This window comes from Galeopterus variegatus, unplaced genomic scaffold, assembly GCF_000696425.1.
Source record: "Galeopterus variegatus unplaced genomic scaffold, G_variegatus-3.0.2 Scaffold5222, whole genome shotgun sequence".
Lineage (NCBI taxonomy): Eukaryota > Metazoa > Chordata > Mammalia > Dermoptera > Cynocephalidae > Galeopterus > Galeopterus variegatus.
This window is the reverse complement of record NW_007731333.1, coordinates 115132-130503: the sequence shown is the minus strand read 5'-3', so window position 1 is coordinate 130503 and position 15372 is coordinate 115132. Positions and strand designations below refer to the sequence as shown.

At 38.8% G+C, this 15372-nt stretch overlaps 1 protein-coding gene across 2 annotated transcripts; it reads left to right on the top strand.

The window, feature by feature from the left end:
- Positions 1-429: 429 nt before the first annotated feature.
- SCG2 (secretogranin II) lies at positions 430-6048 on the top strand. 2 transcript variants are annotated; one of them, XM_008589127.1, is made up of 3 exons: positions 430-577; positions 3553-5813; positions 5951-6048. In XM_008589127.1, exon 2 carries the CDS (start codon positions 3567-3569, stop codon positions 5418-5420), a length of 1854 nt encoding a protein of 617 aa, XP_008587349.1. In that variant the 5' UTR covers positions 430-577; positions 3553-3566; the 3' UTR covers positions 5421-5813; positions 5951-6048. The 2 variants fall into 2 exon arrangements, with proteins under 2 accessions (XP_008587349.1, XP_008587350.1); XM_008589128.1 differs by having other exon boundaries at positions 3553-5704; positions 5843-5994.
- The last annotated feature ends 9324 nt before the right edge of the window (positions 6049-15372 follow it).

Sequence of the window (15372 nt, the reverse complement as noted above, 5' to 3'; positions counted from 1 at the left end):
CATAATATGAGATGAAATATGTCCTTTCGTATTCATAATGTTCCTCCATTCATCTTGTGTATACCAGGAAATGATAATGTAATTTCTTTGTGGGCAATGAAGAAAAAATAATACTTGTCTGTAAAACTTTCTTATAACAATGAGGATGACAAAAATAACGACAACAAGAAACCCTCATAACAAGATATTAGAACATAGGTGATATTTTCTTGCAATTAGCCTTGTCTGCCTGACCGATCTCTTTCTTGTTAGGGAAAATTGCGCAGAGCATTTTATTTCAAGCCTCAATTTTGATGAAAGAAAAAAACTGCAATTTTTGCCACAAAAAGACAGGTGGCGTAAGCATGCAACGTTTTTAAAAAAATACATAAAGTGATTATTTTCTCTCCGGCGCTTTGAAAAAGCTCGCTTGTGCTTGGGTTTGTGGCGGAGCCCGGTGACGTCAGTGTGGCAGTGCGGAGTCAGGCGCCCGGCTCTCTATAAGCCCAGGAGCTGTCCGGGTGCTGAAACCCAAGGAGCTCACCTGGCGGACCAGGAGGAAAATGCGGGGAGCCTTCTCTGCCATATAAAAAAAGAGGTAAGGCTGTTTTTCTCTTCGATTTACTGGAAAGTTCTAAATTGCGTGTTCTTCCCTTAATTGTTAGCTGGGAAGAAAAAGATCCTTTCGCAAGCTTATATCTATAGAATAACTGAATAGCAACCTGCTGCTGGTCAGTCAATGTAAGGACATTCATTACATTTGTGTGTATATATATGATTGAGTCTATAATTTATACTACTTGATGTTGAATATTATATTAACCAGAATGTTATTTAGATAATCATATGTCAGACAGCGATAAAGTTAAGTATTTTAGTGTCAATGAACATATTAATGTAAAGTTAACCAAGCCTGATTCTGTTTCTTTTCATAGTTTATTGTTTCTTCATCTCAGAACCACATACGAAGCCACGGGTATAACTTATATGCCGAATATTCTTAACAGTAGGTTTCCAGTGATTCAAAGGCTCTTAAACACATTAGTCATGAGGCAACCAATTTTGGCACTAGTTTTTTTTGCCCCCCCCCGATATTTACCTTACAAGACTTCTAAATTAACTAACTATATAAAATTATTTTCTAAACTGATATACCCTAAAAGTGCTTACATTATGTTACCTCCTGATTTTAGTCCCAGGAAAGTAGCTTAGAATGATCCTGAACACAGGCTTTTCCCCCCCAGACTTAGATATTACCTTGGGTTGTAAGTTAGATGTGACATGAGTTACAGAGAAATCATAATTTTGAATACATTATGAAAATATTCATAACTGTATAAATTATTATTGTTATTATTATGTCTGATTGAAAGAGGTTGTGCAATGTTTTGCTAAAGATTTTGACTGGAACAAGTATTCTTTTTCTGTATTCCAACTAGTTGAATGGCTCAGATTACACATATCCACCTGCATGTGTCAATGCTTTAGTCTGATTTCAATAGAAATAACATTTTGACTTAAGAGGTTTTAATAATAGCTATCAAGGGAGAAACAATGATCCAACTATTTGAATTTCAGATAATTAATTTTTAAATCAAACCCTATATAGAATATTAGAGCTGTTGAAAACATCTTCACTACTTGAAAGAGCTACTATCTGAGAAAGAAATCCTTTGAGCCTTACTCAAAGGCGATAGCTGTGTTGTCTAAACTAATCCTGAATTAATGACCAAAGGGTAGCACTTGTTAGGCTGTGGTTTAAACAACTATAACAGTATGCTGTTCCAACTCTACAGCAAAGCCCACTTCCAAGATAAGAATTTTAAGGACAAGTACATAACCTATATGTTAAGAATACTTTAAGATAATGGTTTCAAAGAAAATAAGTTCAATAAGGTTTTTAATAGTGTTTTAAATGCCAATGTTGAAAATTGATTACAGCTAAATTAATTCTGAAATAATATAAAGAATGTATAATGCACTTTAATTTAAGCCTAAGGAGTTTATGAATAAAATTACTTATAGTAAACATTTATTCATAGTAAGTATTTTGGAAGTATTCTCTGAAATGATTTTTCTTTCAGCAAATTTAGTAATTAAGAAATGGGAATTATTTTAATAACTATATATACCTGTGATAGAGAAGTTTCTATAACTGCAACCATTTTTAGCCTCTAAAAACTGAAAACTACTTAATCATTAATGTGATCCAATGAACAATACTTTCTAATTTGATGTCTAAGCTAGCAGAAGATTGTACCCACATAAATTATCTCATTTCTCACAAAACCATATGAACAAACTTTTTCATTCATTGTATTGACAACAAAAATTGCAAGTATTAAGATAGTATTTTCAGTATTAGCAGTGCCAAATCTAAAACATGTAAAGACTAATCCTCTTGCTAATTCATATGTGAGATTTTAAGGCATTGGAGAAAAAAATGAATGAAGATTTTTAAGTAGAAAGAATTCAACACATCCTCTGTGTTTATCTAAATTGAGAGTTACATAGTGGTTATTTTAAGATTTTCTAACAGCATGAGTCATTTAAGATTTCACAGGTCTATACCAAAATAGACATAGACATAAGACAAACTGAATCTGAACACTCACAAGTTCAGAAATAGACTAGTTAAGAAAACTTATGTTTTTTCTGTAGCATCTGTTATTATTTACTATACACTCCTGAGGGCTGAAAAATATATAACCACAATTGCAGTTTGCAAGACAGCCATAATAAAATTATTAGAAGAAATATGGAGCAAAGAGATTTTAAAAGTTTATTATTTTAGTATGTTTACATGGAAAGAAACTTTATTGGCTTAGCCTACGAGCTGGGACCTAAGAAGACCCATGTTCTAGAGGTTATTAATTGAGAGATGGATTTGGTGTCAGAGTGAGAGCAAGTTATTTTTGAGAAATATATGTGAATAGGACTCATCCACAAGCCAACTTAGTATGATTGACACTAACGAGCTGTATCACTTCATCATTATAATAATGTCATTGCTGCTGTGTTTCTACTACAAAATTATATGGAGAATTCAGGAAACAAACCACATATTTTTTGATACAACCTTAAGGATATAATTTCGTGTGTGTGTGTGTGTGTGTTTTGTATGTGCATTCACATTTTATATTAAGCTAACAAATATTTTGCTAATGATTTCAATAGGAATGCTATATAAGATAACTAAAACATCTTGGAAAATCTTTTCTCCTTTATTAAAAAGAAACAACATATAAAAAAACACTACATCTCAAACTACAAGTTTTGTAAACAAAAACATGAAATTTGAGAAACCTCACAACACTGTTTTTGTTATTGTTTAAACCATGAGAATGCTATGCAAGTTTGATGTAAATGAGTAACAATGTTGCTAAGATTCCTGTGGTTAGCTTGTGAGGATTTTATAGGAAGTATTAATGGATTAAATAAAATAGCTATCCTAAGTTTAATGCAAAATACCTTCTTCTATGTTTTTTTTTTCTTAATAGTCAATTATTTCTTTTGCTATAGTGTCTTTTAGTCTGTTTCCCTTGTGTAAATTCATGTTTTCTGTGCTTTAAGGAAATCTTTCAAACATGGCAGAAGCTAAGACCCACCGGCTTGGAGCAATCCTGTCTCTTATCTCTTTAATCTTCCTCATCTATGGGGCTGAGGCGGCTTCATTTCAGCGAAATCAGCTGCTTCAGAAAGACCCAGACCTCAGATTGGAAAGTGTCCAAAAGTTTCCCAGTCCTGAAATGATCAGGGCTTTGGAATACATAGAAAAACTCCGGCAACAAGCTCACAAAGAAGAAAGCAGCCCAGACTATAATCCCTACCAAGGTGTCTCTGTTCCCCTCCAGCAAAAAGAAAATGGTGATGAAAGTCACTTGCCAGAAAATTCAAGGGATTCCCTGAGCGAAGATGACTGGATGAGGATAATACTTGAAGCTTTGAGACAGGTTGAAAACGAGCCTCAGTCTGCACCAAAAGAAAATAAACCCTATGCCTTGAATTCAGAAAAGAACTTTCCAATGGACATGAGTGATGATTATGAGACACAGCAGTGGCCAGAGAAAAAGCTTCAGCACATGCGATTCCCTCCTATGTATGAAAATTCCAGGGACAACCCCTTTAAACGCACTAACGAAATAGTGGAGGAACAATACACTCCTCAAAGTCTTGCTACACTGGAATCGGTCTTCCAAGAGCTGGGAAAACTGACAGGCCCAAACAACCAGAAGCGTGAGAGGGCTGCTGAGGAACAAAAGCTTTACACAGATGATGAAGATGATATCTACAAGACCAATAACATTGCCTATGAGGATGTGGTTGGGGGAGAAGATTGGAGTCCAGTAGAGGAGAAAGTAGAGAGTCAGACGCAGGAAGAGGTGAGAGACAGCAAAGAGAACATAGAAAATAATGAACAAATCAATGAGGAAATGAAACGTTCAGGGCAGTTGGGCCCCCAGGATGATCTCCAGAAAGAGAATAAAGATCAACTTACAGGTGATGTTTCCAAAGTAATTGCCTATTTGAAAAGGTTAGTGAATGCTGCAGGAAGTGGAAGGTCACAGAATGGGCAAAATGGGGAAAGGGCAAACAGGTTTTTTGAGAAACCACTTGATTCTCAGTCTATTTATCAGCTGATTGATATCTCAAGGAATTTCCAGATACCCCCCGAAGACTTAATTGACATGCTCAAAACCGGGGAGAAGCCAAGTGCATCGGTGGAACTGGAGCAGGGGCTTGAACTTCCTGTTGACCTAGATGGCATCTCGGAGGCTGACTCAGACCATCCAGACCTGTTTCAGAATAAGATGCTCTCCAAGAGTGGCTTCCCCAAAACACCTGGCCGTGCTGTGACAGAGGCCCTACCTGATGGACTTAGTGTTGAGGACATTTTAAATCTTTTAGAGATGGAGAATGCAGCAAATCAGAAACCCCCATATTTTCCCAATCAGTATAACCGAGAGAAGGTTCTGCCGAGGCTCCCCTATAGTCCTGGAAGATCTAGAGCAAACCAGCTTCCCAAAGCTGCCTGGATGCCAGATGTTGAAAACAGGCAAATGGCATATGAAAATATGAATGACAAGGATCAAGAATTAGGAGAGTACTTGGCTAGGATGCTGGTTAAATACCCTGAGATCATTAATCCCAACCAGGTGAAGCGAGTTCCCAGTCAAGGCTCATCTGAAGATGACCTGCAGGAAGAAGATCCAATTGAGCAAGCCATCAAAGAGCATTTGAATCAAGGCAGCTCTCAGGAGACTGACAAAATGGCCCCGGTTAGCAAAAGGTTCCCTGTGGGACCCCCGAAGAATGTTGATACCCCAAATAGACAGTACTTGGATGAAGACCTGTTAATAAAAGTGCTGGAGTACCTCAACCAAGAAAAGGCAGAAAAAGAAAGGGAGCATATTGCTAAGAGAGCAATGGAAAATATGTAAGCAGCTTTCATTAATTGCTCTTCACTCCTCCTACCCCAAGCAAACCCCAGCATTTCTCTTTAGTGTGTTGACTTCTATCCTGTTAACACTGTAATATCTTTAAATGATATACAGGCAGATGATTCCAGGTCCCTGGGAAGTCTGCTGCACTTATTCTGAGCTGTTTTCTTGTGTATGGATATGTGTAAATGTTATGACTTCTGGATAAAAAAATTTATTATGTCCCTTATTCAAGAAAGATATCTATGATAATGTTTATTGTGTATCTAATGGCTGTGGCATTGGTGATTCTCACATATGATAAAAAAAAATGTCCTGTAATTCTCTTGAAAGTTTTTAATATTTACTGAATTATTTTGTTATTGTCTGTAGTGTTTTGTGGAGTATTGGAGCTTATTGTGTATCTAATGGCTGTGGCATTGGTGATTCTCACATATGATAAAAAAAAATGTCCTATAATTCTCTTGAAAGTTTTTAATATTTACTGAATTATTTTGTTATTGTCTGTAGTGTTTTGTGGAGTATTGGAGCCCCCCCCAAATAAAGCATTATAAATATATAGTTTTATTTATAAGGCCTTTTCTATTGTGTGTTTTATTGTTGATTAATAAATGTTATTTCTGGACAACTTTGGACTCTTCATTCTGGAAAACCAGAAACAGTGGGCTATGGAGCAAGCAGTATGGAGCCAAAAAAGAAAGTCGTTACCTTCCACAGCCAGTCCAGGTAAGAAATATTGAATTTTAAGTATGTGATCATGCTATATGCTTGTAGAATGCAGCAGACTCTAACAGCCCACTATTTATGCTTGCCTGTGGTTTTTCTCACATATGTGATTTATGCAATAAGCCTTTTGGTATCTTTTACCCTTGATTTATATAAATAAAAGACACTTACGTCTCTCATACCCATATCGAGCTTTAAAAAAATAGAAAAGAAAGAAAAGGACATGTACATGGCAATCAGAAATGACTACAGACTTGGAAGCAACCTTCCTATTCCCAGGTCACGTTGGTCCCCAGAAGACAAGGCTGTTGCCCCTTTTGTATGAGTAGAGAAGAGCCAAAGGACCCCTAAACTGACTGTGAGGTAATGAATGGGCACAGCCACAGTGGAAACAGACTGGCTGCCCTCCCTCCTGCCCTAAAGCGATAGGCAGTGCATAAATTTTACAATTCATATCCCTTCAGTGCAATGCTTTCAGCATCCTAACATATCAACGGGGAGTCAACAACAGAAAAAACAACGGCAGCAAGAAAATATATAAAGCAACAGAACAGTAATGGTTGTAAACAAACATGGAAATAAATAATACTTATTATTTATTGAGTGCATATTGTGCATGAGGCTCTATCTAAACACTACATGTTTACCTTGTTTAGCACCTATGATATCACTGTCAAGGGTCTTTTTCCATCTTCCTCCCTTTTATGCAGGGAAAACAAATTCAGAAAGGTTAAATAAGTTTCCCAAAGTCACCCAGCATTATAAGTTGCCAGAATCTGTGTTCCTAAACACTTCACTACACTGCCTCTCTGGAAGTGCCCTTGCAGCTGAGGGATGGGTCATTGGAGGTGGGGGGGATGGTGAGGGACTCATGAGGTCTCAGTATGAGTCACTTTCAAAGGAGGGCACATGTGCATGTGTGCGTGTGTGCACGTGTGTGTGTCTCTCAGGGGCAGGAGACTAAACTTGAGCTGTTAAAAGGCAGTGGGAGGGCCTGCTGGATGCCTTGGGGGAAACACTGAATATAGGTTTTCCTGCTTTATAATTTTGCCCAGACTCTTTTCTGTCCAATCATTACACAGTTTTGTGGAATCCTAGAATCTGTAGTGGAAGGGAACTTAGAGGCAATTATCTTTACAGTGTTTCTAAAACAGGGTCTTTCCTCTCAAATACTTTCAAGATAGGGAGTTTCTACTTCACAGTGCGCTACAGTGAACTGAACACTGTAGAGTGCCTGCTCTGCAGAGGGAGCTTCCCCATGAGTTACCACAGTTAACTCTCTACACACCCTCTGAGATTGGCGTTATTTGTATTTTTGGAAACTCAGAGAGTGAAATAAGCTGCTGTGGTCACACAACTGGTGAGTGGTGGAGAGGGACTTTAACCCACAACTAACTGTCACCCTCAGGTATGTGCCCTTCCATGAGGGTCTGATGCTTTACCATGCATGGAGTCAGATGTAAGGGGAGCCTCTGGAACAAATTGGGGCTCCTTCAAGTGGAGAGATCTAAGATATTTACACTGCTTAAAGTCTAAGGAATATGTTTATATGCCATGCTTTACAGGTGTCCACATATACCTCCTGTCCATTGTGTACACTTTCCAGTTTTCTGCATCATGCAGTGAGTCACTCTTTGGATCCTAAGTCAACTGTGTGACTATTTCCATGCTAGCGCTAAGCAGAAACGACTTGGCACATGCGTCTCCATCCACCTGATACTTGCCTTCACTGTTGTGTTTAAACGTTCTACTGAGAGGTTAGGCAATGAAAGCGAATTAAGCAACACAACACAGCTGAGGAGGCTCCAGGCTGGGATTTATACACAGATCAGTAGGATGCAAACCCTGCTTCTCCATGTTGCTTTTTATCTAAAGCCATAGGCATCAGAATTGGTAGTTGGGAAGTATTTTAACTTGGGATATATATTTTCTGTCTGATCACTCTCAGGCTTCAGTCAGGAAGCGTCTTTACCTTTTGGCAGTACCACCATATCCTGAGCTATTGACTCATCAATTAGATATTTCTGGTCCAAGGTTTTTTGTTTTGTTTTTAATAAGTACTTTAGTATGTTGCTTCCTAGCATAACAAATCAAGCTCTGAGTACAATTCAAGGAAGTGGATGATAAATTCGCTGGAATTACAGCAACTCTGCCCCTCTCCCTGCTCAGAAGCCTCCTTCATCAGAAGTCTGGGGATAACACCAGCCCTCTAAGCAGAGGCCCTCTGCAGGCTACCGCTGGTAGGAAAAAGAAACTGCCTGTGCACTGAAACTGCTCCCCTTGCAGGAGTCGCTGCCTCCATCAGCAGGAATCAGATGGGAGCCTAGCATGCTGTATGCTCTCTGCAAGACCCCACCTTCCAATCTTCCCTTTCCCCAACACTCACAGCCTTGGACTAATTTGATCGTGCACTTTATAGCAAGACGTTTAAGTCATCCCTCATCTCCCACACTCAAACTTCCCTAAAGTTTGTATACAGACCCCACCTTCCAATCTTCCCTTTCCCCAACACTCACAGCCTTGGACTAATTTGATCGTGCCCTTTATAGCAAGACGTTTAAGTCATCCCTCATCTCCCACACTCAAACTTCCCTAAAGTTTGTATACGTTTCTGGACCCCAACTCCTGCTCCTTCTAATACTCTATAGCCTTTTTCACTATGTCTTTTGATTCTCAAAGCCAGTCCTATGCAAAATTCCCTGCATCCTGAACCTCTTCTGTGAACACTCTGGCTCTAAGGGAAACCCACCTCTCCTCTAAGTCCGCTGCTTCCCTTGCAGCCCTCTTCCTTGCTTCCTTTTTGCTGCTTATGGTACCTTTTGTTCTCATCCATAAAAATATCCAACTCTGAATCTCATGCCATCACCTCCATCCTTGCTGTTGTGGTCACCTACTGCCCCAGGTCACCTCCCCTCATTCATTAAAGGTAGTAGCTCCTGCACGCTGCCACTCTTCCTAGCATTGCGTCTGTCTTACTACTTGTTGATTTCAGTGTTCACAGAGTTGATTTTTTCCAGTACTCCAGGTTCCATCTTCTATCAGCTCTTCATTTGCACGTGGTTATGCCTTGATGTTTCCCTTACTAATAACTGCCAACTCTCCTAAATCTCAATTCCAAACATTTTACTCTAACAATCACTGTATATTTCCAGTCTACTTCCTCTAGTACCCAAGTTCCCATAATCCCTCCACCCACAAGAAAAGTACAATTCATGTATCCCAGCATCTTTCCACTCTCTCTTCCTCTTTATTCTTTGCCACCCCTGTTGTCAAGCATACATTTCATTGCTTATCATTATAATCACTCTCTTGTAAACATTCTTAACTCTCTTCTATCTTTTGTGATTTATTGCAATCTTTGCTAAGCAAAATCTCTAGTTAAGTGCAGCTCTCCACCCACTCTTCCCTTCTTTCTAACAGCTGAACACAGCCACACTGACTGACTTTCTTTAAATTCATGCACACTGCCTTCAAGTGGCCCGTAATGCTGTCCCGTAATCCTCATATACCCCTAATCCATTCGGTCTTTTACTCCTTGGAAAATATCAGATTTTCCCCTCTGTCTGAAAATACTCAACACTGTCTCTACAATCCATGCTCTCAGATAATTATCTGCCTTCCAATTTCACTGAAAAAAAATGAAGCCACCCAAGGAGAAGGTCTACAGATTCTCATCTCCACTTTGACTCACCTACTGCATCTGTGGCAATATGTTCTCTGCTTTCCTGTTGTTGTTTTGGTGTGTGTGTGGGGGGGGGGGGGGTTGGGAGGAGAGTGACTGGTCTGTGCTCCTATCTTTGATTTTGGGGTTTTTTTTGGGGGGTGACTGAAGTGTGCCCCTCCACTTGTGCAGCAATCCTGCCCTCTTGCTTACCTGAGAAACTTGTTTCAGCAATTCTCCGCCTTTTCATTGCATTCCACGCTGTGTATGAATCATCCCTATCAGCATTCAAATAGGCTTCTTTCTTTCATCTGCAAAACCAACCAAACAAGGAAATGAAAATCCTCTCCTGACCCCACTTTCCCCAAGGGGGGGGGGGGGGTGGTTGGGAGGAGAGTGACTGGTCTGTGCTCCTATCTTTGATTTTGGGGTTTTTTTTGGGGGGTGACTGAAGTGTGCCCCTCCACTTGTGCAGCAATCCTGCCCTCTTGCTTACCTGAGAAACTTGTTTCAGCAATTCTCCGCCTTTTCATTGCATTCCACGCTGTGTATGAATCATCCCTATCAGCATTCAAATAGGCTTCTTTCTTTCATCTGCAAAACCAACCAAACAAGGAAATGAAAATCCTCTCCTGACCCCACTTTCCCCAACACCTACTGCCCCATGTCTCCTTTTTCCCTTACAGAAAAATTCCTTTATAGAGTTGTTTGTACTTATCCAAATTCTCCCTTTCTGTTCTCAAATCCCTTTCAGTCAGGCTTTTGTCCCCACATCTCCACAGAAATGGCTCTTGTCAAGATAACCACTGACTTCCATATTGCTGAATCTGATGATCAATTCCAAGTCCTTGTCTTTTCTGACTTAGCAGCATTGATAACATATCACCTTTTTACCTTTAAAAACCTTCTATGCTTGGACATGCCTGGTTCTCCCCCTACCTCACTGTCTACTCTTTCTTGGCCTCCTTTGCTATTCTTCCTTGTCTCCCTGACCTCCAAACATTGGAGACCAGAGCCCAGACCTTGGAACCCTTCTCTTTTCTATATACACTCATTCTTTGGATGATCCCATCCAAGCTTCATGGCTTTTGCCAACAACTACTGGCCAACAATTTCCAAATCTTTATGTCCATCTCATAATGTTTCCATGACCTCCAGACTCACAAGCTCAACTGTCTAGATGACATTCCTACTTGGATGTCCAAGACTCATACATTCAAGTGTCTAGATGACATCCCTACTTGGATGTCCAAAGGTAACATGGCCATAGAAGAATTCCTGATTTCCTACTCCTTGAATAAATTTCAGTTCTTCTCAGAGACTTTTCTATCTCAATTTTTCAGACCAAAACTCCCATGTTTTGTCACATATTTATTGCATATTGACCCCAGATTTTATCTCATAATCTGTCTATAAACTGGTGTCAAATCTTGTTGTCCAATCTCAAAATATACCCATACTTCATCTTCTCACCACCTCCCCTGTTACCAACGTGCTACAAACCATGACCATCCCTCACCTGGGTTATTGGAATGTCCTCCTATTGTTTTTTTTTCCTGCATCTACTCTCTCCTTTCACTATATTTAACAGAGCAACCCATGTGATCCAATTATAACCTAGGTCAGATGATGCAAAGAGTGAGAGCCAAAGTTAGTGCAGGGTCTACAACAGCCTGCACAATCTAGCTCTGAACTCATTTCCACGTACTGTCTCCATTACACCCTCTCCCAGCTTCACTAGCTTCCCCACTGTTCTTGAAAATGCCAAACATATTCCCACCTCAAGACTTTTGCATTTGTTGTTTCCTCTTTCAGTAATGTTATTTCCCCAAATAGCTGCATGGTTTTCTCCTTTACCTCCTTCAAGTCTTTGTTCAAATATTGACTTTTTGGTGCCATTTTTCTAAAACTTCACCTCTCACCCACCTTTCCTATCCCTTTTCCTTGCATGATTTTTTTCCCCTTAGTGCTTATTACATCTAACATTCTCCATTTATAATTTTATCTTATTTATTGCCTTCTGTTCCACGACTAGAATGTAATCTTCCTGTGGGTAGTTATTGTTTTTTTTATTCATCGCTGTATCTCTAGCTCCCGAGATCAGTAACTGGAACATAGAAAGTGCTCAGAAAATAGTAACTGACTAAATGAGTGGATTGGGACTGAGAGGATGAGAGACAGAAAAAGGAGAGAAAATGGGAAAAGTCGAGATTAACTTTGAGTCTAAAATAGTGAAACAAAGTAAATTTTTGTTAAAGGAATGAAGAAACTTGTTAAATACACAATTTTATTATATTAATTATTTTATATAAATTTTGTTATATCAAGTAACAGCTTTATTATATCAATACATAGTAAGACTCATTTTAAATTTTCACAGAATAAAATCAATGGGGTAAATAAAATTCTTGATTCACATTTCAATATCCTGTTTTACCAAGTCTTTCATCTTTGCCCAAAAGAGATGTAGGAGCAGCATTGGGGCTCAATTACCCCTGTGATTTAGCAGGAAGGGGATTGGCAGGCTCTGTTAGCTTGTGAAAACTGGGCCCAGTGACTTTTTCAATTTAACTTAAGCATTATGAGAAGGACCCATGCCATGATTAGGCAATCCTCTAAAATGCTGTAGTTTTCTAGGATTACAAAATTATAGTTATTTGGTATTTTTATCAATATAGGTGAGAATTATAGTTATTTTGACCCACAAAAGAAAAAGATTACTGTTATTATAATGCTATCGAGATTAGTCACATGCTGCTAAAAGTTATGCCAGCCCGAATACCTAGCTACTACAGCTAATGCTATTTATGCTGCCACTATTATTGCTGACAGTAGGAAAGCTAGGAAGCCCCATGGGCTTTGATCAGGGAACTTCTGAAAAGTGAACAGAACCAGGGACTGAAAAGCCAGTGGAGTTTTCCTGGTGAGTTTAAGCCTTTTGATTTGGAGCAAAGAGGACAATTTGTCTGCCGGTGTTCAGACAGTATCTACCTTCCCGATGGTTTATTATAACAATCATCAGCAATTATTTTCTGGAGGACCAAAGCCACATGTGTATTTATAGTTAATTTCCATATCATTTGAATATACCTGTATCAACTCTGTTTTCTATTTTTAGGATATTTTTATGGGCAAATGTATTGTTGATACCTTGAGGTTTGTTATTTTAGCAGACTTTTTTTTTTTCTCCTTAATGCCCTTTCATTAAATCATTATCAATGATGTGACTTCTGGATATCATAGAAGAACAGTGGATGGTGAAGTGGGAGGATTAGGTGGATATTTTTATGGGCAAATGTATTGTTGATACCTTGAGGTTTGTTATTTTAGCAGACTTTTATTTTCTCCTTAATGCCCTTTCATTAAATCATTATCATTGATGTGACTTCTGGATATCATAGAAGAACAGTGGATGGTGAAGTGGGAGGATTAGGCGAAGAGTAGTCTACACTGTCCATGCTAAGGCATAATGATGTCGTAGACACTTTGGTATTTCCCGTTGCTACCGCATATGCTTATATCTGGATGATTTTGTTTCCTCAGCCTGCTGTCCTCTTCCCTTCTTTATTCGCTATTAGTATTTTAGTCACCCTTCGAGGCTTAGTACACATACTGCTGCTTGCATTATGAGTGTAACTTTGCTTCTTTTCCTGGGCATCCACAGTGTTTTTTTTCTTTTTTACCTTCATTGCAATATTTGTTTCTCTTGGTCTTGCTATATAGCTGTGGCTAGCCATGTTGATCTGTTTGTCTCACCTATCAAATTGTAAGTTCCTTGAAGTCTGAATATTCTTTTGGTATCCTCTGCAATGTCCAACACTATGCCGCCTTCATCTGAGCTGCTCAAAACACGTGTGTTGAATAAAGGAGCAGGTGTTACTAAGCACACCTTCCTCTCTGCTGTTTTGTGCTTCATGGAGCCTGTGCATTGCCCACTCTGCTGCTTGCATTATGAGTGTAACTTTGCTTCTTTTCCTGGGCATCCACAGTGTTTTTTTTTTCTTTTTTACCTTCATTGCAATATTTGTTTCTCTTGGTCTTGCTATATAGCTGTGGCTAGCCATGTTGACCTGTTTGTCTCACCTATCAAATTGTAAATTCTTTGAAGTCTGAATATTCTTTTGGTATCCTCTGCAATGTCCAACACTATTCCGCCTTCATCTGAGCTGCTCAAAACACGTGTGTTGAATAAAGGAGCAGGTGTTACTAAGCACACCTTCCTCTTTGCTGTTTTGTGCTTCATGGAGCCTGTGCATTGCCCACGCGACCCTCCTTTCAATTTGGTTGGTAAGAATGAAATACCTACTGTGTACTCCACATGGTTATCTGAAAGGGTCTTTGACATTGATGTTTTCAGAACACCTGAAATCTCAGTGTTGTGCCATGCTTTAAAGAGTATTTAATTTAATATTTGGTTTAATTTGAGTTTAAACATTATCCTTGATTCCCACATTGGCATCCCCTTTTAACTGGTAATTTTCTAATCCTGAGATTTAGAAACACTCAAGAGCTTGCTGTTTTGAACAATTAAGTTTTCACACATGTCTTACTGGGTGAGCTTGAACCATCACATAATTTAGCCTTTATAATGCTGACTGGCATGTCAATTTCTGTATCACAACTCAAAGAGCACTGAGATTTCAATTCAGAAAGTTCTCTGACCTGATGCATTGGAACTTTAACTTGGAGAAGGGATTTGGGGGGCTAAAAAGGAAGAGCAAGGGTAAAATCCCGGCTTTCCTACTTACTGGCACAGGTATTTAATCTAGCTGGGTTTCAAGGTGGGGATTATACTTCCCTTGCAGGACTGTGGTAAGGATTTATTGACAATGTGTATGAAGTGGTTTTTACATGGTTTTACAGTGCCTGGAACAATGTAGTTGCTAAATATAAGGTAAACTTGCCCAATCAATTAACCAATAACCATCACTAACCATTTGCAATGTGTAAACATTAGTATTGAACATTATGTAGGAAGAGAGATATAAGGGATGTATATAATATATTTCCACACAAATAGACAACATCGTGAAAGTACTTTTGCTCCATTTCCAAACAGGATTATGTCTCATGCTGCAGCTATTTTGAGAAAGTGGTTTGTCATGAAGCAACAAGTTCTGACTCCATCTGTCATGGGGTCTGATTTAACTGGGGCCATTTCATGGGAATTGGAATATCTGTGGGTGGTATTAACCAACACTTCAGGTTTATTTTAAGCATAAAAGTTCCAATTTATGCTAAAATTACCCCATATGGGCAGGGAAAACTGATGAGATCAAGTTTCGATTTAATATGATTGTTCTTTCTACATACTGCTCAAATTCCATCATTTAAAAAAATGAACTTCCAATGAGATAATGAAGACTTTTTAAAAAACATATTTGGTCTCTCCTTTTCAAAGATGATGCAATGATAAACTAACCCCTATAGAGTAAACGTGGATATTTAATAACCATGGTTCTTTAAAAAACGTAACATAGATTTTAAAAGAAACAACAGAATCATTCCTTCTTGGTTTTCCCATTCATAGGCATTACACAGTGAGTCTACACTGTCCATGCTAAG

Excerpts from the sequence above, each read along its gene's own strand:
- SCG2 (XM_008589127.1), top strand. The coding sequence starts at position 3,567 with ATGGCAGAAGCTAAGACCCACCGGCTTGGAGCAATCCTGTCTCTTATC.